The 26,849-nt window shown below is 54.8% G+C and overlaps 3 protein-coding genes across 3 annotated transcripts; 1 reads left to right on the plus strand and 2 right to left on the minus strand.

Annotated features, from left to right (window-relative positions):
* Nucleotides 1–34: 34 nt before the first annotated feature.
* Nucleotides 35–10,705, minus strand: FSD1 (fibronectin type III and SPRY domain containing 1). The gene is made up of 13 exons (XM_065873890.1): nucleotides 10,540–10,705; nucleotides 9,442–9,537; nucleotides 9,144–9,275; nucleotides 8,268–8,369; nucleotides 7,553–7,575; nucleotides 7,261–7,382; nucleotides 6,525–6,734; nucleotides 3,324–3,422; nucleotides 2,310–2,469; nucleotides 1,876–1,955; nucleotides 633–884; nucleotides 441–529; nucleotides 35–342 (listed from the first exon to the last, which is right to left on the minus strand). The coding sequence occupies exons 1-13, from the start codon at nucleotides 10,552–10,554 to the stop codon at nucleotides 232–234; spliced, it is 1,491 nt and encodes a 496-aa protein (XP_065729962.1). The 5' UTR covers nucleotides 10,555–10,705; the 3' UTR covers nucleotides 35–231.
* Nucleotides 10,706–11,997: 1,292 nt separating this feature from the next.
* TMIGD2 (transmembrane and immunoglobulin domain containing 2) lies at nucleotides 11,998–19,761 on the plus strand. The gene is made up of 6 exons (XM_065873853.1): nucleotides 11,998–12,043; nucleotides 13,895–14,254; nucleotides 18,862–18,891; nucleotides 19,001–19,102; nucleotides 19,264–19,271; nucleotides 19,510–19,761. Exons 1-6 carry the CDS (start codon nucleotides 11,998–12,000, stop codon nucleotides 19,759–19,761), a joined length of 798 nt encoding a protein of 265 aa, XP_065729925.1.
* An 882-nt stretch (nucleotides 19,762–20,643) lies between these two features.
* SHD (Src homology 2 domain containing transforming protein D) lies at nucleotides 20,644–26,518 on the minus strand. The gene is made up of 6 exons (XM_065874816.1): nucleotides 25,750–26,518; nucleotides 24,552–24,657; nucleotides 24,285–24,473; nucleotides 22,906–23,029; nucleotides 21,667–21,786; nucleotides 20,644–21,063 (listed from the first exon to the last, which is right to left on the minus strand). The coding sequence occupies exons 1-6, from the start codon at nucleotides 26,044–26,046 to the stop codon at nucleotides 20,877–20,879; spliced, it is 1,023 nt and encodes a 340-aa protein (XP_065730888.1). The 5' UTR covers nucleotides 26,047–26,518; the 3' UTR covers nucleotides 20,644–20,876.
* Between the last annotated feature and the right edge of the window lie 331 nt (nucleotides 26,519–26,849).

Consider the following 26,849-nt stretch of genomic DNA (forward strand, 5'->3'; position numbering starts at 1 on the left):
CCACCCAGCCCCGAAAATAATACCAGCAGCACCGCCTGGCCAGTGTTTGACCTTTATTAGGAGGTGAGGTGGGGAGGAGGGCCCGCCCCCGTGCCCGCTCCTCACTGGTGACCCCCCATCAGGAGTTAAGGCTCCAAGCAGCAAGTGAGAGGAAGGTGCCCAGCTGAAACAGCCGAGGCCTGGAGGCGTCCCCCCCCCGAAATCAGCCCAGCTGAGGGGCCGTCCTGAGGCCTAGGTGAGGCTGGTGTTGGAGCTGCTGGTAGCACTGCCCCGCTTCTGCAGGCAGCGCACAGAGCTGGGGACCTGTAGGCCTGCCGTCACGTGGAAGCTGCCACACCACACCTGGGGGACGGCGTCGGGGGGGACACAGAGACCTCAGTCGTGAAGCCAGCCCTCACGCCACGCCCGCTCTTACCCCTGGGCCGCGGAGGAGGCCTCACCGTGAAAGCCGGCAGCAGTGGCTGTGTGAACTTGGCCTTGAAGGTGTGCAGCAGCTGTTTGGTGCGGGCGTTGTAGAAGGACAGGAGGCCTGGGGTGGAGGGCAAGAGGGACAGGGGGACCGGTAAGAGGGGTTTGGCCAGAGAGACGGTGGACAGGGGTGGCCGGAGAGATCAGCGGGGGCTCGGGGTCACCTTGGTGGAAGTCGCAGTGCACACCCAGGCAGTCAGGCACGGGGGTGTCCAGCACCTTGGCCTTGTTGGCGTGCTTGGCAGTGAAGCTGACCTGCAGCCAGTTGTTGACGTACACGCACCAGGACGCGGCTGTCTTGCCCAGCTGCTCGAAGCGGCCCAGGCTGCGGTAGGCCACCCCCAAGCCAAAAGCCTTGCTGTCCGGCTCGTAGCGCACCTCCCAGTAATGCTCCCCGCCATCAATCAGCGTGTCCCCTGTGGGGCGGAGCGGGCAGGGGGGACTGGGTAGAATCGGGTCCCAGGTGCCCTTTCACAAAGGGGCAACCAGAGCCCAGCTATTCCCTCCAGATACTGCTCGGTCCTCAGCTGTTCCTTCCAGATACTCCAGGCGTCCCTAGATATTCGTTAAGTCCGGATCTTCTCCAAGCCTCAACTAGATCTCAGCTACTCCATGAGTCCACATCCTCCCCGGACCCCGGATCCAGATTCTTGCCACCTCAGCTACTCCCCGATCCAGCTACTCCTGAGCTGCAGCTTCTCCGCACACTCTTGCCCCACCAGACGGTAGCTTTTCTCCTCACTCATCCCCAGAAACCAGCTACTCCCTAAATTTGTGCCCTCCCCACCGCCACCTGCCACAAAGTACAAACCACACTGGCTTCCTCATTTACCCTGGCTTCTTTTTCAAGCTTTTCTTCTGGACAGTGGTGATTCCCCTGAACTCCAGGTCGTCCTTGGACTCCAGCTTCTCCTCCACAGGATCCAATCAGTCCTGTGGTGCTAACCGCTCCTCTCATCCTAGCCATTCTCTCCACTTCTCAGACTCAGCCACTCTCTCTGGCTCCTCCACTCACCCTAAGCCACTTCCCCGAGCCCCTGTCTTGCTTCAGCTCCTCCACAAACCTGGTTGCTCCACAGGCAACTGTTCTTTCCAGCTACTCCCCGAGGCTCAGCTACTCCCCGAGTCTCAGCTACTCCACAGACCCCAGGAAATCCCCTCTTAAGCTCCTGCCCAGCCACTCCCCAGTCCAAAACATCCATAAGCTCTGATTCCCCCCATTAATCCCTCAGCCCCAAATCTTCCCATTCCTCCAGTGTCACAATAACACATTATTGGGACCATTCCTACAGAAGCTTTGTTGATAGCTGCCTCAGTTTCCCCAGCCAAAGGAATTCTCTCCCACCACCCCCCATCAGGGCCCTGCCCAGAGTACTCCTCTCTCCTCCCATCTACCCTCCTCCTTACCCAGCACCGTGTAGGACTCAGCTGTGAAGCGATCCCGTCCCCCACGACCTGAGGGCATCCTCTTGGGAGATGGAGTACCTCTGTGGGCGACAGGGAAGGGGAAGTCTCAATTCAGAACTCACCTCTCCCATCGGAGGGCTTCCCTGGTCCACCCCAGCCACCAGGAACTTTTCATCATTCCTTGACTGTCTGTGGTTCTTTTCATACACAGGGCCTCTCATGTCAGAACACACCAGTGACCTTCCTCATCTGGAAAACTCCTATTCAACCATCAAAACCCATTTCAAAGTCTCCTCTCCCTTCATTCACACTTTGGGTCCCCCCAGCTCCACATCCCTCCCTCCACCCCAGCCTTGAGCACACTGGACTTTGTGTGTCCATGTCCAGCTTGATCTCCTCCACCAGAGACTCAGGGAGGGGAGAGGGCAGGCTACCTGGCTGGGGAGTTGACGGGAGACGCCGTCCGCCCCTTGCCATCTTTCTCGCGAGCTTTGATATCCTGCACCTTCCCGCCCATGGCGTCCCACTCCACGGAGAGATCATCCACCCGCAGGTTCTGGTGGGATGTGGACGCATCCAGGCGGAACATGAACGCTGGGGCCAGGCAGATGTGGGAGTCACAGAGATGGGGAAACCCGGAGGCACAGAGAGAGACAGACAGTGACCAAGACAGACCATGACAGTGACAGAGAACAGAAAAACACAAAGAAACAGAGACTAAGACAGAGAGAGAGCAAAAGAGACCAACGGACAAAGATTCAGAGACAGAGAGATACAGAGACAACAGGCAGAAAGACACCAAGAGACAAGATGGGGAAGAGTGGAGAGGGCAGAACATGTAGCCAGAGGAGTGAAGGCCAAGGGCTTGTTGCCTAAAGGTATCCCAGGTCTGAAGCCATTTTCAAACCACTGTGCTGCCCTGTGCTTCCACTGGGGATTAATCCCAGGAAAGGGGCTGGGCTATAGCATGACAGAGTTAAGCAAGATTGCAGAAGGACTTCCTATCAGGACATTCAAAGGTGTCACTGTGGGAGGCTAACAAATCTGTCTTCAGTACTGATATCCCATTCCCAATTCTATAGCGCGCTTAGCCATTTTTTGGAAAAGAGAGAGAGAGAGAGAGAGAGAGAGAGAGAGAGAGAAAGAGAGAGAGAGAGAGAGAGAGAGAGAGAGTGTGTGTGTGTGTGTGTGTGTCTGTGTGTGTGTGTGTGTCTAAAAACCATCCAGGTATAATGGGATCAACTGCAAATGCAAAGAACAATACCAGGTTTATACCAGACACTCAGGCTAAGGAAGCTATCGTGGACCGAGCACTGAGCTTCCTGGCAACCATGGCAAAAAGGGTCATAGAATCCCGCTTAGAAGATTCTCCTCAGACACCAGTCCCTGGGGCCCTGGGAGTAAGGGGTTATGGTGTCTCAGCCAGGGCAGGGGTGGGAGCCAGTCACCTGGTGTCTCCAGGGTCACTGGCTCAGAGAACTCGCCTGAAACTGCCTTATTACAGGCCTTCACACGGAAATTCATGTATTTCATGTCAAACTTGAGACCTACGAGACAACAGAGGAATCAACATTGTGTACGCTTTGAGCAATAGATTAGAGGCCCCTGTGTCCCACAGTAATCCCACCACCCTTCATTCTAAGGAGTGTCTTATAAATGACATCCCTGAGAAACCATCCTTGCCCTCATTCACCTGTGGGGTATCACTTGGCTCTGCCCACAACCCAGACTGGCCAGCCAGGATGCTTTATGGCTCAGTCACACCAATTGGTCCAGGGATAGGCACATGACCCAAACTAGCCAATCAGAATCTGCCCTGGGACTCTAGTATTATAATGAGCAGATTCTGTCTTTCCTCTGGGCTGGCCAACTAGAAGGAAGCTCCTTTTGAGAAAATTTTCCAGCACGTCGGCAAGCCTCCTGGAGAATGCAGCCCTAGAGACAATGAGTGTCAGGAACGGAGCTGAGCGAGTCATTTGCTGGAACCCCCTGGATCTAGCCATGCCTGGTTCCTTAAAGACTTTCCATACTACTAGGATATATCCTACCCTCCATTTCTATACTTTAAAAAAATATTATTAATTTCTTCTAATCTTACAAAATAAAAGCAACCATCAAGCTGTCTTCTCCCTCAAGCAAAACCTCTTTGGAGAGCTGTCCACACCCCCCTCTCAGCCGCATCACTCCCTCTCCTTCCTTTGGCCTTGTTAATCCTCATCTTTCAGGATCTCCTGGCTGACCACTCCTTCCTTCATGGAACATTCTCTTTCCTTGGCAGCCATGGCATTGTCCTCTCCTGGCTGCCCCCTCTGATTGCTCCCCCTTGGTCTTCTTTGCAGGCTCCTCCATACCCTCAAATGTATGGGTGCCTCAGTCTGGAACCCCTGCTCACCTCACTCTGCTGACTGTCCCCTTCTCACCCTTCAGACACCGTCTCTCCACCCACAGCACTCACAGCCCAACCTTTAGCTCAGACCACATGTCCAGCTGCCTCCTGGGCATTCCTCACAGGGTGCCCATTCTCTGGGCATCCCAAACAACACTTAGTACCCCCTGCTCTGAAATCTCCCATAGACCCCCTTGCCCTCAGGGTAAAGTCCCCGTTCCTCCTCTCCCCTCTCCCTACAATTGTGGTTCCCTCTGCAAACTTAACTAGTTCCAGGCACTAAGGCTCAGTGTTCTGGCCTCTGAGCCCTTGATCAGGCTGTTCTTCTGCCTGGAAGTCTGTTCTCCCCCACTTCTCTTTTGGGCCTCAGCCTGGCTGTTAACCTCCTCCAGGTGCCCACCCAGACTGCCTCACCCTCCCTTGGAGCCCCTTTTCTGAGAGTAAGGTGGTTTGCTCAGCAGCGCCATCTACTGCCCCAGAGCTAAGACTACCTACCACCCAGGAGGCTTGGTTTCAGAATCACGAACCCATCTGACTTTTGACAGTGCGTGCCTCAGTTTCCTACTCTGCAACCCAACGATCATATCCCCAACACACTAAGCAGGGTTCCCATGAGGATGAGATGGGTCAAGGAATATAAGTTATAAACTCAACCCAAACCTTCCTGTCTTTCAAACAATCAACGAGAGAGTAGGTGGACTGCAAATAACCACATAGGTTATTTACATAGGTCAGCAAATTCATCATCATCTTGAATATCGCAGGTCTTTTGAGGGATTCAAGTCCCTGCCCTATGGATTCTGGAAAAGGCCAGAGAGGTAAAGAGGATGCATCCAGAAGCCTGTGATGGAGAAGATCTACACCTTGATGATGGTGGTGATTACACAGATTTACACATGGGATAAAATTGCACATGGGATTACACAGGCACACACGAATGAGTGCGTGTAAAACTGGTGAAAAGCGAATCAACACTGCAGAAGGTACCCGTGTCAACTTTCTGGTTCTGGTATTGAGTTCTAGTTACGTAAGCTGCCACTACTAGAGAAAGCTGGGTATAGCCACACAAGGGACTATCATTCAGCCTTAAAAAAGGAAGGACATTCTGACACACAGGGTACCACGTGGATGAACCTTGAGGACGTGATGCTCAGTGACATAAGCCAGACATACTGTGTGATTCCACCTATATTAGGTACTTAGAGTAGTAACAATCATAAGGACTGGAAGTAGAATGGTGGGTGCCAGGGGCTGCGGGGAGGGGAATGGCAGTTAGTGTCTGATGGGGACAGGGGGACTTCCCTGGTGGTCCAGCAGTTAGGACTCAGCTTTCATTGCCAAGGGTGCGGGTTCGATCCCTGGAAGCCCTGTGGTGCGGCCAAAAAGTTAAAACAAACAAACAAACAAAGCTAATGGGGACAGAGTTTCAGTTTTGCAAGATGAAAAGTTCTGGAGATAGATGGTGAATTTTATGTTATGTGTGTTTTACCACAATAAAAAAAGATTGGGGGAAACAATGGGATGTGTTTATTTTGATTCCCATGCAAAGGATAAGCCAAGAGTTTCTCAGGCCCTCTCGCAAGTTGCTGGCTTTTCTTTCCCGCAATTAGCATGCTTATTATTAACCATGCATGCTGATTACAGCCCAAGAGCAGTGGTGACAGTTATCTTGTCAGCGAGACTCTCCCTGCCCCTGAGGGTTTCCCTTGGCTCAGGACGGCTTCTTAACTCATTAGGGACCCCTAATTTTATCTTCCATCAGACCCTCCCCTACCAGCTGGATGGATTCCCCCAGGCTTTCTGCTCTCTTATAACTGCCAAGGAAATCCCCAAATCCTGGGAGGGTAGCCCCCCCAAACACCAGTCCACCAGAGGAGGGATTTTCACCCACTTTGCTCCCCCACTACTCCAAGGATGGTGCTTGGTACCCTGCAGACATCAAGTCAAAATGAATGAATGAATGAACGAATGCTGGATCATAGAGATAAGACAGGGATGGAGGAGGCCCTCTCGGCCCGTACCTCACTCAGTTCCTCCATCTGTAAAATGGTGATAATAAGCACGCCCATTACAGGTGGGTAAAAGGCTTAGTGCATAGTAAGCCCTCAACACGTGGTACAGTGGCTGTCACCAGTATAGTTTTCATTATTGTTATTTCTGCTACTCCCCACCGGTCCAGCCCAGCTGCTCTCACACCCCACGTGCCTTGAGGATCGTCCATGAGCCCCAGGTTGACGGATGGGGAAGGGTGAGCTGCCCTTACCGGTCAGGGTGTATTCTGTCTGCTGGATGCCCTCGATGACCATCCAGGGCTGGTCCTCTTTGAGGCGGGGCGGGCCCTCAAAGTTGGTCCGCCGATACTCCAGCACGTAGTGGTCAATCTTGTTGTCCTCGTCTGGCATGCGCCACACCAAGGTTACACAGTTGTCGGCCACCAGGGACTCGGCCAGGTCGATCACAGGGGCACTAGGCACTGCCCAGGACAGAGCAGAGAGGGGTGTCAGGGTGCTGTGCCTGCAGGGGCGGGCCTTGCTGTAACCCCACCCACATAATAGACCTTCTTGGGGGCGGGGCGTCCTCTGGATCCCAGGATTAGGGACGGGGCCCCTCTGGGTTGTGGGGCCTGGGGGTGGAACCTCCTCAAAGGGTGGAGGGTAGGGAAGAGCTTTCTCAGGGTTTAACCAACAAATGGCTGGGCCTTCTCTGGATTCCGCCATCCAGATGAAGAACATTTCCAGAACACGACCAATTGGGGGTGTGGCCTCCATGGGACTCCACCCCTGGTGGGTGGGGCTTCTTCAGGGCTCTGTCACAGGGTGGGGCTTACTCATGGCTCCATCCACCGTGGGGTGGGACTTCTCAGGGCTCCATCCCAGGGCGGGGCCTTCTGGGGTTTCCACAAATGGCTGTCAGCCCTGCTCTAGGCCTTGTCTCAAGGCCCCCCAGACTCCTGGGCCATTTCCCTGCAATCTTGGCCCTCCAGCAAGTTCCCCTCTCACCAGGCAGGAATGTGAGTGCCTGTAGCATTCTCCGCTCCTGTGCAAAGTCCACCATGAGGTGACTCATATTGTCGCTGACCTTGGCTTTCAATGACAGCCGGAAGGCGGGGGCCATCGTCACCCTGCAGGGAAGGAGGTGGACGCCCAGGCCTAGTCCTCCGAGGTGTGTGTAGGGGAACCCCTCCCCCTTCTTCCTGTCCAGTGCTCTGGGCCAAGGGACCCTCACCTGGGCATTCCCACCTTCACAACAGGGGTGGGGCAATGGGGTGGGAGCCAGGGCCCAGCATCTTACCCATCTTTGATTTGCTTGGCAGCCTAGAAAGAGGGACAGAATAAAATCCAAAGAATTGTGTTGACTGAGTCAGAAAGCCAGTATACAGACAGGAAGACTGAGGCCCAGCCAGGCATCTATGTGGCAAAGTGCCCCGACACTGGGGCAGAAAACCTTGGCTGAGCCCCGAAGGGACAGGGGGCGAAGACAGGCTCCCACCCGCACCTTCCACCCAGTACCCAGTACATACAGTTGGCTGATTTAGCAAATAAAAATTTTATAGGATGCCCAGTTAAGTTTGCATTTCAGATAAACAGGAAATGATTTTCTAGTATAAGTAGGTCCCATCCAATATTTCAGACACACTTATACTAAATATTGCACGTGACATATGACTAAAAAATTATTCGTTGTTAAATCTGAATTTCAGATAAAGAATGAATATGTATTTTTGTGTAAATATGTCCCATGCAACACTTGGGAAATATTTATACTAAACATTTGCATGAGATATACTAAAAAATTTATTTGTTCTTAAATTTGAATTTCAGATCAACCACGATGAATTGTTCTTTTTAGCGTATGTCCCATGTGATCTTTGGGATGTACTTAGACTAAATATTGCATGGGCCATACTTATACTAAAAAATTACTCGTAGTTGATCTGAAACGCAAATGTATCTCGGGCTCCTGTATTTTATCTGGCAGCCCTACCAGTCGCTTCCGAGGCACATACCTGAGGAAAGTCCTCGCGGTCCGTGGCCTGCAGGGTCTGGTTGGCCGTCTCCAGAAGCTCCTCAGAGCTCTCCAGAGCTCGCGTGCAGGCAGCCAGCTGGTTCTGCAGGTGCCATGGCACCGAGAGAAGAGACACCTTACTCCACTGCCTCAAGCCCTCCCAGGGCTCCCCACCGCCTTCCGGATGCAGGGTACCTTGCCCTTCTCCAACTGCAGGTGGGAGAGGGAGGCTGGCCCTCTGCAGGCAGGGCATCAGAACCACCTGGGGATCCCTTCCTTAGAAATGCACATGCCCAGGCCACATCTAAGCCCAGGGCTCCACATCCCCCAGGGATGGGAATCTGGGGTGTTAGGAGTTGCCCAGGAGGTTCTGGTGCAACCGCCAGCGACCCCAGCTTGGAATTTGAGACCCCAGGAGACTCACAGGGGGGTGTTTGGCAAGGGGTGATGCCCTCAGATCTGGGGCACCAGTGGGAAGGGCTGAGAAATTGGAAGCCCTGGGTGAGGACAGGTGGGGAGGAAAAGCCAGATGTACGGGTGGGGCTGCAGCCGTGGAGAGGAGGGGTGGATGGGAGAGGGGATTAAGAAGGAGAGCAGGTGGGTGGGACATTAATAGGTCATGGCCAGGGAGGAGGCTGGGAAGACCCCAGGAAAAAAGAGAAGGTGTGGCCGACACCGCTAGAGGGTCCGGCTCTGGACACCGGGGACACTTGGGGACATCTCTGGGAAGGGGCACGGGAGGAGGGGCAGGTTTGGACGAAGATGCTTAGGCCAGCTGGGCTCTGCTGAGTGCGAGGGGTGGGATGGGGGATGGCGTCTGGGCGGGGTTCCAGGAGAGCACCGGCCCGCCCGCCCGCCGCCCCCCCCCCCTCCACACCTGCAGCTCGTAGGCGCGGCTGGCACGGTCTTGCTTTATTTTCATGAGCATGCCCTCCTTCAGCTCCTCCAGGAGGGAGAAGAGGGACTGGAACTCGGCTTCCAGGTCCTCCTGCACCTTGGCCGAGTTCGCCTTTGGAGAGACATTGTGGGGTCAGAAGGGCTAGGATTGTCAAAGCCGGTGCTCAGATGGGGAAACAGGCCTGGCCGTGGCAGCCAGGCCCACGAGTCCCATGGACATCAGCAGATTAGCTCGTATGGCTGCCCCTCCCTCCCTCCTGGGGGGGTGACTTCCTCACCTCCACGTTCAACAGCATCTGCTTGAGGGAGTAGATGAAACTCTGAATCTCTTCGTTTTTCACAGCCAGTGTCGTGATGATCTTCCGCAGAGCCTCCTGCCCCCAGGGAAGCGCGCACACAGGTAAGCCCCTCAGCCTGGCCGGGCTCCCCGACTTGAGACTCCCCATTCTGTCCTCCAGGCATCCAGGGAGGAGATGCGGGGGCCACGGTGCCAATGAGCTTGGGCATCCACCAAGAGCAGGCCCTGGGCGGAGCTCTGGCCCTACATCTCTCAGGAAGCGGGCAGACATTAGGCGGCCTATGCGTGCCCATTTCACAGGGGAGGAAACTGAGGCTCTGAGAGAGCTTCTCAGGAAGGGACAGACCCTGGGCCCCAGTTAGGTCTGCCTGAGCACAAAGCCTTCAACCAGATACCTATATCCTGAGGGCAGGGCATGATCCAGGGCGAGGGACTAGCTTCGGGAAAGAAACCCCAGAGGAAAAGGAGGCCTGCAGAACATGGGCTCATCTGGGGAAGGGGATACGCTGGGAAAAGGGATTAGCAAGGAGAAAGGAGGTACCTGAGGAAGGGTTAGAGAGACCAGGTAAGTGGAGAAAGGCAAGGAGGCCTGGAAGAGGGGATACGGGAGGGAAGGAGGCCGCGTGGGGGGATGCTGCTGGGGCCTGTATCCCTAACCCAGGGCTCCGACGGGTGCTTTTCCTGGGGTCGCGGGATTAATGGGGTCACCAGTGCTGAGCTGGCGGGGCGTCCTCCGAGGCGGGGCGGGGCGGGGGCCGGGACACCTGGTCCGCAATCCGGGTGGAAGGCGTGGGAGATGGAGTCAAGGCTGGGTCTGGGGTACTGGGAGGGCGAGGGGGACATGGAGGGGATGTGCCCGAACCCAGGCCAAGATGATGTGGGGTCGTGGCGAGAGTTGTGGGGGGGGCTGAGTCTAGAATCGGGGCTAGATCCGGGCGCGGTTGCGGTGGGGGTGGGGCTTCGTCCGCAGAGCAGCTGGGGCGGGGGGGCAGGGAGGTAGCTGCGGCATCACCTGGTCCCCTCCTCTTGTCTAACCCCGCCGCGGGCCCCGCCCCGCCCCGTCCCGCCCCGGTCTTACCCTCTGGTCCTCCATGGCTGCAGCCCAGGTCGTCCCCGGCCAGGGCTGCGGGTCTCACTCGCTCTTCTAGTCCCCAAGCTGCCTTTGCCGCTGCCGGTAGCCAATAGCCCGCCGAGCCCTCGCCGCCGCCGCCGCCGCCGCCGCCGCCGCCGCGCCCCCAGTCAGCGCTCCATCACTGGCCGCAGGGCGCAGGCGCGCCCCTCGCGGCAGGCTGGGAAATGTAGTCCTTCTTGCGCTAGGGTCGCCGAGAGCCGAGACCCACAGAGCCTGGGTCGTACCAGGCGACATTGTTAATGATGTCTGAGCTGGAGAGAGCCCGGAACTGGGAGGCAGGATGCCTGGGTTCGACTGCCGTGTGGCCTTGAGCCTACCCCTAGTCTTCCTAGTGCCTCAGTCTCCCCACTCTCTCACCCACACAACTTCTCAGCTGCCACTCAAACTGGAATTCCACTGCAACCCACCTCCACCTGGCCCAGATATCTGACCCCCGCAACTACTGACGCCTTACATTTACTGAAAAGCCAAAGTCTTTTGCCCAAGCGGATGTTCAGCTTCCAAAGCCGCCTTTCCCTCCCTAAATCACAACTGAACTCCTATGCATCCCACAAAGCCCCAGGCTCTCACATCTCCTCCAGAAGCCTCTCTGCCTGCCCAGAATGCATAGGGCTAGGAGGAGGCTGGGAGGCACTTCCTGGGGAAGTGTGGGCAGAGTGCCACCGCAGGGGCCTCCCTGTGGTTGACAGGAACAATTCTGCCAAGAACACTGACCCTCTTCTTTCTGGTTGAAAAAAAGGAGGTCACACTGTGGTTGGGGGTGAGACATTGAGGCCTAGGAGTCTGCCTCCTCCTCTGGGGTGGGTACTGCCGGCTGTGGGGTGATGGGTGCAGGGCTGGGAGAAAGTCCAGAGCTTGTGAACCCCCTCGACTGGGCCCCCAATCTTCTCCCCAGGCTGTGGGGACAGGGGAGCAACCCTACCTGCCGTGGGACTCAAAGCCATTAGAAGAAGTCCCTTCCTCTGAACCCCAAAGGAAGACACCTTGGGGGCAAAATAACTGAGGCTGGGGTTCTGCCATTCTGTCCCCTGCTCAGGCCTCTGCCACCTGCTCCCCTCTCCTCCCCTCCTCTTGCCTCACCTGCCCTTCAATGTGTCCCCCCGCCAGCCTAGGTGTGTTTGTATAGTCTTTTAGAAGGATTTTCACTCACATGATCTCCACCACATACGCATACTGCTTTTCAGATTAAAAAAAAAAAACTTCTGGAAAACTGAGGCAAGAGGTGACAGGAAGTGGAACCCCAAGCAGCAGTGGCCACCACACATCTGCTGGCTGCCCGGGTGTCACCTATACCTCTGTGGTGGGGGTGGAGTGTCACATATGTCTCTGTGGCAGGAAGTCTGTCATGTAGGAGGGGGAGGGGGTTGGCAGGATGCTGGGAGAGGGGAGCCTGATGGGCCAGGAATGGGTTCCCTGGACAAGGTGCTGGTCCTCCTGGCACAGTTTTGGAGTGAGTACTTGGGCCTCCCGCCCCTCTACCCCCACCCTGTTGCAACCCATCACCCAGCTTCCTGCCCCTCCTTTACAGGGCCCCTCGAAACCTTAGTTTCTCTGCTCTGCCAAATAGGCCCCGTCTCTCTCCCTGATACTCAGAACTTTACAAGGGTTGGAGAGTTCTAGCAAGGATCCTCAGAGGGGCTGGCAGGATAAAATTCACACCATGACCTGCGTACGAGTCTTGCGTGACCTGGCTCCGCTGGCCTCTCATCTCCTCTGTCCTCTGCATTCCCTCTCTCCCCCGTGGCCAGCCTGCTGACTCTTCTCTCCTTTTTTCTTTCTTTTTTTTTTTTTTTTTGCGGTACGCGGGCCTCTCACTGTTGTGGCCTCTCCCGTTGCGGAGCACAGGCTCCGGACGCGCAGGCTCAGCAGCCATGGCTCACGGTCCCAGCCGCTCCGCGGCACGTGGGATCTTCCCGGACCGGGGCACAAACCCGTGTCCCCCACATCGGCAGGCGGACTCTCAACCACTGCGCCACCAGGGAAGCCCCCTTTTTTCTTTTTTTTATTCCAACACATCAAGCTTGATCCCACCTCCGGGCCTTTGCACCTGCTGTTCCCTCTGCCTGGAATACTCTTCCCTGGATCTCCTCTCTCTAGCATCAGCTACAACTGCACCCCAAAGACCGGGAACTTGAAGGGGTGTCTAACAGACACCCCAGACTTCTCATGGCCCAAAGCAAACTCTTTCCCCTCCAGCCCTGCTTCTCCCTCTGTGTCCCCCATCTTGGCCCAAAGCCTCCACCATTCACAAAGTCCCTCAGGTTAAACCTTGGAAATCTGCCACTGTCCCTCTTTTCCTCTCTCTCAATTCAGTTCCTCTTGTAGTCCTCCTGGGGACAACTTTCAAAATCTATTCAGACTCTGACCACTTCTTTCCAGGGTCCGGCCCACATCACTGGTCTCCTGGACCCTCATTTCCTGTCCTCACCTGATCTCCCTGTGTCATAGTCTGTTCTCACCATGGCAGTCACGGTGATCTTTTTAAAACTTAAATTGGACCACATTTCCTCCCTGCTCCCCTGGTTTCCCATCACACTTAGGTTAAAAACTAAACTGCTCCCCTTTCCCCACCCCCACCTCTGTACCTCCACCACACCCCACCCCAATGGCCTGTAGGCCTCAAAAAAGCCATCCCCTGCCGACTTCTTGGATCCCACTTCCTCACGCCGGCTAGCTCTTCTCCAGCCACGGGACCTCCTCACTGTTCCTGCAACTTACCAGGCACGGTCCAGCCTCAGGACCTTTGCACAGCCCGTTCCCTCTGTCTAGAGTGCTCTTCCCGCATATCTTCCTTCCCACGACTGACTACGTCTTACCATTCAGATCCCTGTTCAAATGTCACCTCCTCTGAGAGGCCTTCCCTGACCATCCTCTATAAGTAGATCCTCTCACTTCATCCTTATCCCCTATTGCCACTCCCCATTCCTTTCCTCCTTTCACGACTTCCAGTGTCTCTCTCCCCACAGACCCTCAGCTCCACAAGGGTAGGGATTTGTGTCTTAGTCACCTCTGTGTCTGTGTCCACAGTGGCCAGGACAGGGTCTGGCTCACGCGAGGCAATATGTGTGTGGCTGAGAGCCGGACACGTCATACCGTCCACCTTGAAATCTCGCAAGTGCCAAGAGACTTATCCCCATTTCACACATGAGGCCATCGAGCCTCAGCAAGAACCTTGCAAAGATCACACAGACAGCAAGCTTTCAGACTCTTACTGCCTCATCCCTGTGGGCTGGCTAATGCAGTGAGTCACACACACTCACACACACTGAGAAAGGCCTCACTCCCCTCTTCTGTCCCCCAGCCCTGCAAGGAGCCACAGGCCTGACTGTGCAGCAGGCACCCAAGTTGCTGCAGGTGAGGCAGGACAGTCAGGTGACCTTGGCCTGCCAGGTGGTGCAGGCCCAGGCCTGGGAGCAGCTACACATCGAATGGACCAAGGATGGTGACAACTTGTGCCAGACACGCATCATCAACGGCAGTCTCACCGTGGTTGTCTGCGGGCCTAGGGGACGGCTCTCCTGGCAGCCGCCTGGCAATCTCACCCTGCAGCTGGACCACGTGAGCCTCAATGACAGTGGGCTCTACGTGTGCTGGGCGACCATGGAGATCCCTGATTTGGAGGAGGCCCAGGGCAGTGGGACACAGCTCCTGGTGGAGACAGGTATGAGAGCATGTGCGGGCAAGCTGGGGACTTGGAACTTCCAGAAATCTTAAAACTGTAGAATCTCAAACTCCTAGAAACATAAATTCTCCAAATCAGATTCCTAGGAACAGAAAGTCTGCAGATGCAAGAAGTTTGTAAACTAGACAGCCTCTATTGCAACGACTCCACTCTGCCGTTGCAGCACGAAAGTCACCAGAGGCATACCTACAGGAATGGGCGGGCCTGGATGCCAATAAAACTTTATTGAAAAAAACAGGCAATGGGCCATATTTGCTGAGCCCTGTTCCAAGATATCACAATTATAATAACCCTTGAATATATATAATTCTGGATTCTGATTCAAAACAATCCCATAAAACACGCTATTCAAGTACATCCTACAAACAGAGAAATGCACACACTGTAAGTGGCCAGCTCAATGGATGTCTTAGTCTGTTTGGCCGCTGCTATAACAAAACACTACAGACTGGGTAGTGTTTTTAAATAAACCACAGATTTTTTTCTCAGAATTCTGGAGGCTGGAAATCCAAGATCAAAGCACCAGCAAGGTTTTGTTCTGGTGAGAACCCTCTTTGTGTTTCATAGCTTACACCTTCTAGCTATGTCCTCACGTAGAAGAAGAAGCCGGGGGGCTCTCTGGGGTCCTTTTTTTTTTGGGGCATGCCGCACGGCATGTGGGATTTTAGTTCCCGAACCAGGGATCGAACTTGCGCCCCCTGCACTGGAAGCATGGAGTCTTAACCACTGGACCATCAGGGAAGTCCCCTGGGGTCCCTTTTATAAGAGCACTGATCCCATTCATGAAGGCTCTACCCTCATGATCTAATCACCTCCCAAAGGCCCCGACCTCCAGTTACCATCATATTGGGGGTTAGGATTCAACATATGAATTTTAGAGGGATGTATACAAACCACAGCAATGGATTCTTACAACCTGAACACACTTGGGTACCCAGCACCATGCTCAACACACATATCTGCTTCCTCATAGATGCCATCCTCATGCCCACCCCACCATCCTGACCTCTAACAGCATAAATCTATTTTAACTGGTTTCACATTTTACTTAAATGGACTCACAGAGTATATTCTCTCTCCAACATCTTTCACTCCACAAGATGGCTGGAAGATTCCTCCATGTTGGTGTGTGGAGCAGTGGCTCATCCTTGCTGCAGAGGGGCCTCCATCACCACCAATCATTCCAATTTCCTACTGATGACCGTTTGGGCAGCTTCTGGGTTCTGGCTATTTTGAATAAGGCTGCTGTGAACAATCTAGAATTTGTCTTTTGGTCAACATATGGACACATTTCTATTGTACCGAGGACAATTCCAGAATCTCAAACCACAAGATAGAATCTTGCAGTTCTAGGGCTTCCCTGGTGGCGCAGGGGTTGAGAGTCCGCCTGCTGATGCAGGGGACGCGGGTTCGTGCCCCAGTCCGGGAAGATCCCACATGCCGTGGAGCGGCTGGGCCCGTGAGCCATGGCCGCTGAGCCTGTGCGTCCAGAGCCTGTGCTCCGCAGCGGGAGAGGCCACAACAGTGAGAGGCCCGCATACCGGAAAAAAAAAAAAAAAGAATCTTGCAGTTCTAGAATCCTAGGGACATAAATTCTAAGCTCTGAGAATTACAGCATATGTTCTGCATGGGACTGTCACTGCTAAGGAGGCAAAAATTTGTTCTTGGGAGCAAAGAAAATCTTACTCTTTTTATGTACAAAGCATCGATATGCAGACAGCCCATAAACAGAGTTACAGAATGTCCGTGGTATTAACATTTCATTGGGGAAAAAATTAAGGTTCTTAGAATGTCTACTTAGGGGAGTGATAATGAAAAAAGTTGAGAAACACTGAAATAAAGGAATGGAAGATTCTAGAATCTTAGAGTTGTAGTCTTAAATACTTTATTTATTAACTTATTTTTAATATTAATTAATTAATTAATCTATTTATTTATTTATTTATTTTTGGCTGTGTTGGGTCTTTGTTGCTTGCACAGGCTTTCTCTAGTTGCCCCGAGCAGGGGCTACTCTTCGTTGTGGTGCGTGGGCTTCTCATTGTGGTGGCTTCTCTTTTTGCGGAGCAGGGGCTCTAGGCATGCGGGCTTCAGTAGTTGTGGCTCGAGAGCTCACTAGTTGTGGCTTGCAGGCTCTAGAGCACAGGTTCAGTAGTTGTGGCATATGGGCTTAGTTGCTCTGCAGCATGTGGGATCTTCCCGGACCAGGGCTCGAACCTGTGTCCCCTGCACTGGCAGGTGAATTCTTAACCAATACACCACCAGGGAAACCGATCTTACTTTAAAAAGAGAAACTATTAGAATTTTTTTCTAAATATTTATTTATTTACATTTTGGCCGTGTTAAGTCCCAGTTGCAGCACTCAGGCTCTCTAGTTGTGCCGCATGGGCTTAGTTGCCCTGCGACCCGTGGGATCCTAGCTCCCTGAACAGGGATCGAACTGGTGTCTCCTGCATTGCAGGATGGATTCTTTTTTTTTTTTTTTTTTTTTTTTTTTGGCGGTACGCAGGCCTCTCACCGCTGTGGCCTCTCCCGTTGTGGAGCACAGGCTCCAGACACGCAGGCTCAGCGGCCATGGCTCACGGGCCCAGCCGCTCCGCGGCATGTGGGATCCTCCCAGACCGGGGCACGAACCCGTGTCCCCTGCATCGGCAGGCAGACTCCCAACCACTGCGCCACCAGGGAAGCCCAGGATGGATTCTTAACCACTGGACCACCAGTGGAGTCCCAGAGAGACTCTTAGAATTTTGCATCACAAAGTGTGTAGGAGCAGAAAATTCTAGAATTCCAGAATCCAGAATTGAAAACCATTGACTCTCAGGAATTCCCTCGGGGTCCAGGCGTTAGGATTCCATGCTTCCACTGCAGGGGGCACGGTTTCGATCCCTGGTGAGTCGGGGAAACTAAGATCCTGCAAACCGTGTGGCACGGCCAAACAAATAAACGAAAAAGAAAGCCATGGACTCTCAAGGCTGGAAGCCACTTTCCCGATCAGCTAAGCCACCTGCCTCACTTTACAGAGGATAAAGCTGAGGCCCAGCAAGGACCAAGACACATCCAACCACACACACAAGCCGGGGATGCAGCCAGCTTTCTCCAGAGCCCACCTCATGCGTTTCCCCCACTCTTCATGACACCCCATTATAGGCCAAACTATAGGGGCCGGAGACTCAGGTTGACCCGTTGGGGTCCTGCTCTCTCTCGGCAGTTCCCAAGGGCCTTGGGCATATGTCTGGCCCGTATCAGGCAGAATGAAGCACCACCCGGGCTCCCAGGCCCAAGAGACGCCCATTTGTCTCCAGCTGGCAGGACCCACCCGCTGCCTGCCTCTGGGGCGGTGTGTTATGGCTGTCCTGCCTGACCCCCCACCCCTCCAGTGACGAGGGGGCCAATTACCAATTAGCAGAGGCAGGGTAGCAGAGGCACCAGGCTGTGAGTTGTTGGCAGCTGTGAGGGAGCGAGAGTGAGCGGGCACAGGTCCAGCTCCCCACAGCTGGCTTTCCCATCCCTGAACAGCTGCTTGGAACCCTGGGACCACTGCCAACTTTAGAACCTCCATGATGAAGGGGTTGGGGGCTCTGGGTCTCGCCTTAGTCACAGGAGAAGGCACCTTTGGCTGGGGTTCATGTCAGTTATACAGACCTGAAAGCACATCCCCATTCTGCCATTCACTTGCTGTGTGACCTTGGGCAAGTGACTTGACCCTTCTGTGCCTGTTTCCTTAGTCATCAAAATTCAGCCAATAGTGCTTTCCTCATCAGATTAGGTGAATTTAAAGTGATTATATCTAAAGAGTTTATTGCAGGGTCAGGAACATAGTAAGTCCTCAGTAAACATAAGTGGTTATTATTGTGTCTATGATACTGATTATTCAGCAAGACTCAAAAATTCAGGCCCGTTGTTTGTTTGTTTTGGTTTGGTTTTTTTCCTTTCCTTTCTTTCTGAAACAGGGAAGGGAGAGGGAGGCTGAGGGGAGAAACACCTTTGTTCAAAGCATGGCCCAGCTGTTGCCTGGATGTGTGACTCCAGGCAAGTGACTCAGGCTCTCTGAGGCTCAGTTTTCTTGGGATTGACACAGTGTAGACACTCAAAAAACAGGAGCCAAAAAAAAAAACAGGAGCCATGAGGACGATAGATCCCACGATCAGGATGATGGAGCTCATGGTGGTGTTGGCAAAGTTCCTGGTGAAGATGGTGGAGCTCAAAATGAGGATGATGGAGCTCATGTTCAGGGTGCTGGGACTAAGGGTGGGGATGATAAGGCTTGTGATGGGAACGGTGGAGCCTATTATGGCAGCAATGGGGCTCATGACAAGGGTGGTGCAGCTCATGGTGGGGATGATGGAGCTCATGATGAGAAAATCCCGTTGGCATTTACTTCACAATAACCCATTAAGAGAGGAATGATTAGTATCCTTTTTTCAAAAGAGGAAACAGGTTCAGAGCAAATCCCTGCCTGAACTCACACAGCATGGCAGGGGCAAGAACCCTGAGGTCCCACACGGGGTAGAGGGGCTCTTACCCTGAAGAGGTGCAAGAAGCTGGACTCGAAGGTGAGCTCCCCTGAGACGTAGGTTTCTTCTCGGCAGATGGCTGGCTACTGAACCGGAGCTTCTCAGGTGAGTTCCGTCCACGTGTCCCTCCTCCAGCCCCGCCCCCCCGCCCCGTGCCCCGCCCCCGTGCCCCGCCCCCAGTCAGACCGCCCACAAACCACCACCGCCTTCCCAGGGCTCTCCTTCGCACTGCTGGTGACTGGAGCGGTGGCCGTGGCCGCTTTCGCTCTGGGCGCCTGGATCTGGGGCCGCCGCCGCTGCCGGAACAGAGACGCAGGTAAGGAACCGCGCAGGTAGCCGCTCGGAGGGCGGACGGTTCCCACGAGCATCGCCATCCACTGGCGACCCCGCCCCCGCGTGGCGGATGCGGGAACTGCAGCTTCTTGACAAGGATGGAACGCAGACCCTTCTGACTTTGATACCTGCCCCTTTTGGAAGGAGCGAGGGTGAGGCTGGGAGGCAGAGAAGGGGAATAGATGGAGAAGGCTGGCCCCTACACCCATGTTTTTCAGAGGCATAGACAAAGCCTCCAGAAAGTGGGCTGGAGAGGGCCAGGCTCTCTTAAGTGATTCTCCCCTCTTGGTGTCATACCCCCCTCCTTCCAATGCAGGGAATCCACTCTACATCAATGCCTTATACCAGCCCCGGAGGGCCCCAAGGAAGAGTGAGGCATGGACTGTGTAGGGGAAGATGCTGGACATCTCCAGCAAGAATCAGAAGGGCCAAAGCTTCTATTCGATCTCTTTCCCCTGGCCCCCCACCCCCAAGCGGCCTCTGGCTCCCAAATCTTCCTCCAGCCCCAGGCCCAGTCACCCCATCTCTGCAGTTGGAGTCCCTCCTGGCCCAGGCCAAGAGGATTCTTTGACGTGGGAAGACGAATCAGAACCCCCAGAGACCCACAGAGGACACCCCCCCAGCAGCTACGTAAAGATGTGACTTATTCCAAGAGGATCACGAAGTCCAGCAGTTCATCCTGAAACACGCCCCCTCCTCATTTCTATGAGACTGGATTTCTCCCTTGCCCAAAGACCACCCAATAAAAAAAAAAAAAAAAAAAGAACACCCAATAAAGGCTCATGAAGAAACCAAAGCCAGAATTTGTGGCAATTTGGGAGTGCTAAAGAGATCTGAGGAGTCATCAGGGGGGGTCTCAGAGGACCACTGTGGTGAGGGGGCTCTTTGACGACTCGCAAGCCTTCCACCTCTTATCCTTGGAGAGACATGTCCAATTAGCAGAGAGAAGTGATGCCCCTGGCTTCAAAACAGTGCCCGGAACTGGACACACCCCCTCCCCAGTTGGTATCTCTCCCTCAGGCAGGCTTGGAGTTGGGTGCGGGGGGGGGGGGGGATCGGGGCTTCCTGGCATTTATCAGCCCCCGGGGTCTCCTGCCCGACTGTCACCTTGAAGTGACACCAGCTGGGCCTGGCTCCCCTCCCCCACTTCTGCTGTTTCCATGGGGACAGATGTCCTTTCTACAGCATCAGCCCTCGCCCGCCCGCCCGCCCGCCTCGGATAAGGAGGAGGGGCAGGGTGGGGGCAGGGCTGGCCTGAGAGCCTCGCCCCCTCCGTTTCTCCATCTTTTTAATCTGCTGGACTCCATCCACTGTCTCCGGAGTTTTATCTGCCTCCATGCCTCTCTCTCCCTGCCTGTCTCCAGCTCTCTGGATTCTGGTCCCTCCCTGTGAGCCATTCAGGCTCCAACCCCAGCTCCATCCCCAAAACAAGGAGCTGGGGATGCTCTTCCCGCTCCAAGGGTCTGCCTCCCCTTTTCCTTCTGAGGGGCTGAGATCCCCACCTCCCAGAAAGGACACTTGAAACACACAATAACTTATTTATTTTCCAGGCAAGAGAAGGGCTTCGAGACACAATTCTAATCCCTAGAACCCAGAAGGAGGCTGAGCAGGGCGGCTCTGATGAAGACCCAGACCCTGGAGGGGCGGGGGGGCGGTGGTTTCTCTCCATCCAGCCTTCTCCAGGACTGTAAAGACCTCCACCGTTTGCAGCCACTGATCTGGGTCCTCACAGCCCAGGGCGGGGGGCTGAGGCTCAGTCAGGGGGTCTGTGAGACCACGGGGTACAGCAGGGCCAGATGCTCAGCGCCCTGCACGGGCAGTGGGCGGGAGCTATAATGGAGCACCAGCTCCGGCACGCTGGGGAAGGGGCCGCTGTGCTGACCCAGCACGAACTGGTTCTCTCGGATCCGAGCAAACTTCAGATGCAGGAAGCCCTGGCTGCTCCTGGAGACAGGAGTCAGAGTGGGTACCCAGCACTCCAGACCCGCCCACACTCTCCAACCCTAAAGCCACCCCCTCATGGCCCCCAGGAGCCCGACGCTGGCATCCCCTAATATTTCTGATTAACAGCCACTTGGCGTCAAGCTCTTGGCTAGTTCCACACTGCGGGGATGCCTTCCGAGCTTGTCCCCTATCAAGACAGGCTGGAGCTCCTACCAGGTGGAGGTCCCTCCCCAGGAACACAGAAGGCACTTTCTCTCCAAACCTCCTGACACCTTGTGCTACCTGTCCTGGGCTCCTCACTAGGGTTACCCTCAGTCTAGGGTCCCTGGTTCCCCATCTCACTCAAGCCCTAGATCTACGGTATGGCTTCCTCTCCATCTTCTTGCGTACCTCCAGTGACAGGGAGTTCATTCTCAGTCGGAACCAAGCCAGTGGCCTCTCTGGAAGCCCCACCCCCTGGCCTAGAAGCCCCACCCCCTGGCCTGAAAGCTCTGTCCATCAGCCCTGGAAGTCCCGCCCACTGGCTGCTGGAGACACACCCCTCTGCTCCGGAAAGCATGCAGTCCTGAGACCCTCTGTCCCTCCAGGGGTCTGCGGTCTCACCTGAGGGATAGGGAGCAGTCTTGGGGGCTGGTCTCGCTGAGCCGCACGAGGTAGCTGCCTTCCTTGCAGAGCGACAGGAGGTTCTCGGCATCTGCCCGGCTCAGCGGGCCGTGAAACCACCTAGGGGGTGGGGACAGGTCTCCTGAAGGGCAATCCCCCTTTCCAACACGTCCTGGGGCTGGATGCAGGCACAGCTCTTTCAAGGACTTGTGACGTCCAGGCAAACAAGTGAGACAAATTCCCTTGGATTTCTCAAGAGGAGCCTGGTTTTCAGGCAGACAAGGTTCTCCCTGGGAGGGAGCTGAACCCAGGTCAACCTGGAGCTGCTCCTTCCAATTCAGCACATACCCCGACCTTGATTTTTACAGCCTCCCTCAGCTGGGTCTCCAAGTGTCCTCAACCCCTCCCTAATCCTCCAACTGGAATCACTTGCATATCACTTTCATGAGATTCACCACATCCTGTATCCCCAACCCACCTGTACCATTTGTTACATAATATTTTTCTTTAATGTGCTCAAAGAGAAGCTAGCAGTGGGAGCAAAGTGTCAAAGACAGATGAGCACCAAACAGTTGTTTGTATTGAAAGAAAATACCTTGTGCTTGGGTTAATTAGGCAGTTCTGTATGGCCCACCTAAGAGGTTTGGGAATGACTGTGATAAACACACCCTGGTACTCACAGGGCTGGGCTCTGGGGGCTCGGGGAGTTCCCTGAGAAGCTCCTAGACTGGAGAGACACAGAGAACACCCAGACTCTCCCAGCTTGTGAGCTTCACCCCAGCCTAAAGTTGGGACCCCTTCAAAATCCTGCTTCTCCCACTTTCACCACAAGATCTCCTGGGGGTGAGAAAGATGTCTCTTTGCTCTCAGGCTTCTAAACCCCACTCAAGGGAAGGGAGGAAATCCCTTTTTATTCTGTGTGAGGCAGACACTCTCTTGGAGGTGTTGAGCCCAAGGTTTGGAGAGGGTAAGTGACTTGCCCAAGGCCACACAGCCAAAAGATAGAGAAGGGATTTGAACCCAGAATCTGACGCCGGAGGGAATGGAGACGCCACCTGATTCTGCTTTGCACCGAGCTGGGTGTCTGGCCCACAGCAGGCGCTGTCACCCAGCGAAGATTAGTTGAAGAAATGAATGAAGTGAATGAGTGAAATTTCCTCCAGCCCCCCTGGCCCGAGGAATCTGTGGCTGGTGTGGGGCAGGGAGGGATTCAACTCCATCTTCAACTTCCCCACTCACGGCTGTTTTTCCAGAGGCAGGGCCGGGTCCACGCGCTCTGCAGGCTGGGGGCTTCGGGGCGGGAGTCTCCGGAGTTCCTTGGCTGAGCCTGAGGTTCTTTCCCACTCTGGACCGTCAAACTGCACTGAAGAAGGTTTAAAGAGAAAATGGTTAAGTCCCGCCTATCTCAAGAGGGTGGGGTGGGGGCAAGCCAGTGGAATTTCAGTAGGAAGGCGGTGCCAGCTTAGGGAAACCTATCAGAACCCAGAAGAGGCGGGGTTGGGCTTAAGGTTGGGGCGGGATTGGTACGCGAGCAACCAATTAGCCTTCAGAAGAAAGGGGTGTGGTCATTCTTGAATCTGGTGGCATGGAAGGGTGGGCAGTTCCCTGAGTGATAAATCAGAGAGCAGGGGGTGTGGCTAGAGGGGTAGGTGGGAAGTTCTGCCTGATCTTGGCCAACTCATAGAGCTAGAAAACCACCCTCAATATACAGACAGGTAGACTGAGGCACTGAGCTCCAATTTCCCTCACAGTCATACAACTTCTGGGGCAGATTTGGGTACGAACAACTCTTCCTGGTCCAAGTTATTTTTTTCCTATATATATATTTTTTGGCCGCACCATGCAGCATGTGGGATCTTAGTTCCCCGACCAGGGATCAAACCCGTGCCCCCTGCAATGGAAGAACGAAGTCTTAAACACTGGACTGCTAGGGAATTCCAAGTTATTTTTTTTCTTAAAGCTGACCTTATTATTCCCTCTTTACAGAAGAGGAAACTGAGGTTCAGAGACTTATCCAAGCTTACCCAACTCAGTTACGAATCGACTCCAGGAAATGCTACCTTCTTCCACAACGGCTCCTGTGTAATTGAGCACTTTAGAACTCAATTTACAAGTACCCTATTCGATAGGTACTAGAATGATCCCCATTTTACAGGTAAGGGAACTGAGACTCAGGGAGATAAAGGGATTTCCCCAAGTGACACAAACCCAGATCTAGTGTGACATCAAAGCCTATTCCTGCACTATAGTGAGCAGAATGAGTAGGTTCCATTGCACTCTGAAAGGGGAATTCCCTGGCAGTCCAGTGGCTAGGACTCTGCACTTTCACTGCCGAGGGCCTGGGTTCAATCCCTGGTTGGGGAACTAAAATCCCGCAAACCACGTGGTGCAGCATAACTAACTAACTAACTAAATAAATAAATGGGGTTTCAGTTTCCAAGGAAGTTACAGATTCTCCTGGGAAGATTATGACTATCAGTCATTCACACTTTAGTGAGAATTAACAAACTACCAAAGTGACAGGTGATGGGGATTTACTCTGTAAGTTGAAACAGGGGATGTGACCAGAGCAGGAAATAGAGGGACAAGGCATTCAGAGGTCAGGCTCAGAGAAGCACCTGCAAATGCCTTGGAGATGTGGTCTTTCTTCCACTCCCAGGGCTGGTCATACTCGTCTGCTGGCCGTTCATCCTCCTGGGGCAGCCGGCTCTGCCGAGGTTTCCACCCTGAAGGAGGCCCATCTCCCAGATCTTGGTCCTGCTCCTCATAGGGAGTGTCATACAGCTGCACCCTCCTGTATGGCAGTTCTGGGAGGCCAAGGACACTGGTCAGCTCCCACTCCCACCTGGGACCCTGTCACCTTCCCCCAAGCTCTGACCACTCACCGCTCATGACTCGCTGGGCATCGTAGGGCTCCATGTAGCCGTCATCCGGGGGTGACGGGTGAGGTTGGGCATCAAAAGGGTCCGAGTACTCGGTGTCGACCTCCAACTGGAGACAGAAAGGAAGGGGAGGGAGTCAAGGGCTCAGGGCGACCAAGCCTAGCTCTGAATACCCCTGCTGGGCAATACTACACCTCTTGCCTGCTGTCTCTATGTCATCTGATACATCCCCTCCAAGCAAGTAGTTTCCTTTCCACCCGCGAGTGTTTGCAGATAGAGCTTCCCTTGCTCTCTTCCTCTGTGCTGTTCTGATTCTCCCCGACACAGATCCCTACCTCCCTCCTTCAATCATTTTAATGATTAGGTGCCAGTACTGTTCTAAAGGCTTCACATATATTTACTTGTAGCACCAACACTCAGTAAGTACCTTATCCCCATTTTACAGATGAGAAAACCAAGGCATAGAGAGGGCAAGTGACTTGCTCAGGGTCACACAGCCGATAAGTAAGAAGCAGCGCTTGATCCTTGGTTGTCTGCTTCCCCGAGTCCCTGCTTCCTCCTACCTTTCTCTGTGCCATTAACCACTACCTGACACAGCCTACCGTAACCCTCTTTGAAGCCTTCTCTGTCTCTCCACTGAGGGTTTGGGGTGGACCCCCTGATCCTCTAGGAAAAGTACTGAAAAAAAAAAAAAAAGCATGGGCATTGGAGGCAGGTTTGGGTTCAAGTTCTAACAAGCTAGAGCCATGTGACCTTGGGCCAGTCGCTTCTCTTCTGTGAGCCTCAGTTTCCACTTCTGTAAAATGGGAGTAATAAGGGAGGAAGGGTGGAGAGTAGTGGTGAGGATGTTTAAGTGACCGCAGGAAACTGACTCACTCAGATCTGTTTAAGGAAGATCCCTTCAGCTGCTAAGAGGAAGGGAAGCTGTGCGGAGGGATCCAGAAGGGGGGAATCAGGAAGCAGGAGGACAGGGGCACAAAGCCAGTCAGAGAGGGAGGAGGACAACCAGTGCTGTGCAGTGAAAAGGGGCAGATATCAAACTCCACGAAGCGGATGGAGGATTGGGGAGTGTCCGGCTGGTGCCCTGGTCTTTCCCTGGGGTAACACATAAAACACGCTCCCCAAAGTCCTGGGGAAACCTAGCCTGGCCGCCCCACCCAGTCTCCTGGGGCCACCCAACCTCTGGGCCTTAGCCACGCACCTCTTCCCGGGGGCTGCCCAGCAAGACCTTGGCTCTGGCCATGTCAACTGCCTCCACCTTGATGAGCCGGTGCTTTGGAGAGTCGTACTTGGTGTCTCCAGGGCCCTTGGAGTCCCCGGGCCCCGCGGAGTCAGTCTCTAGGCGGCCATCTGCATCCTCATAGGGGTCCTCAAAGTCCAGATCCTTCTGTTCCCGGTAGGCCCGCAGGATGTCGCTGTCCGTGTAGTCGGGGGTGGGCGGCTGCGGAGGGGGCCTCCGACCGCCAAAGCTCAGGTAGTCTCGTAGCCACTTGGCCATTTGAGCGAGTGTCACCCCAAACCTGGCCACTGTCAGAAGAGGACCCACATGCCCTCTTCTGGGCCCCCTTCCTCGGCAGAGTCCCCGGGGAGGAGCAGGGGGAGAAGGAAGGGAGGAAGGGAGGAGGAGAAAGATCAGGTGTGACCCTTGGCTGGGCTCAGAGGAGGGGGAAAAGGGGGGGGGGGAAGGAGGAGACAGAGGAGGGAGGAAGGGGGAGGAGAAGCAAAAGCGCACCTTAGCCCGGCTCTGGAAGGACGGCGGGGGAAGGGGGCGCCCCGTAGGGCCCTGAACGCGGAGCGCGGGGTCGTCCAGCCAGAGCGAGGGGCATCCGCGGAGTTTCCGCGGGCAGCGCGCTCTCCTTGCACGGCTCGGCCACCCGTTGCCTCCGGGAAGCTCCGGGATCCCTTCCTGGGGGCCGGGGGCGGGGAAAGCGCCGCCTGCGGACGCCCCCAAGCCCTGGCTCAGCCCGGACGCCTGGGTTCTCAGCGCAGCGGGCAAGCTCTCCGGGGACTCGGGCGCCGCGCGCAAAGTTGGGCCGCGGGGACGGTGACCCCGGTGCGGCGCATCCTTTGTTGCGCTCCTCGCCTCTCCGGGGGGAGCCCCAATCCCGCGGCCCCCGGCCCGGCCGCCTCGATCCGGCCCCAGTCGCAGGCACAAAGGAAAATAAAATCTCCAATCCCCCTTCACGCTTTCGGAGAGACTTTAGCCGCAGCCGCCGGCGCGCGCCCGGGAGGTGGGACTTTGGGGAGGGGGCTCTCAGACGGACGCCCCAGCCCCTACCAGTACCGGGCCGGGTCCCGGGC

Source organism: Phocoena phocoena, chromosome 3, assembly GCF_963924675.1.
Source record: "Phocoena phocoena chromosome 3, mPhoPho1.1, whole genome shotgun sequence".
Lineage (NCBI taxonomy): Eukaryota > Metazoa > Chordata > Mammalia > Artiodactyla > Phocoenidae > Phocoena > Phocoena phocoena.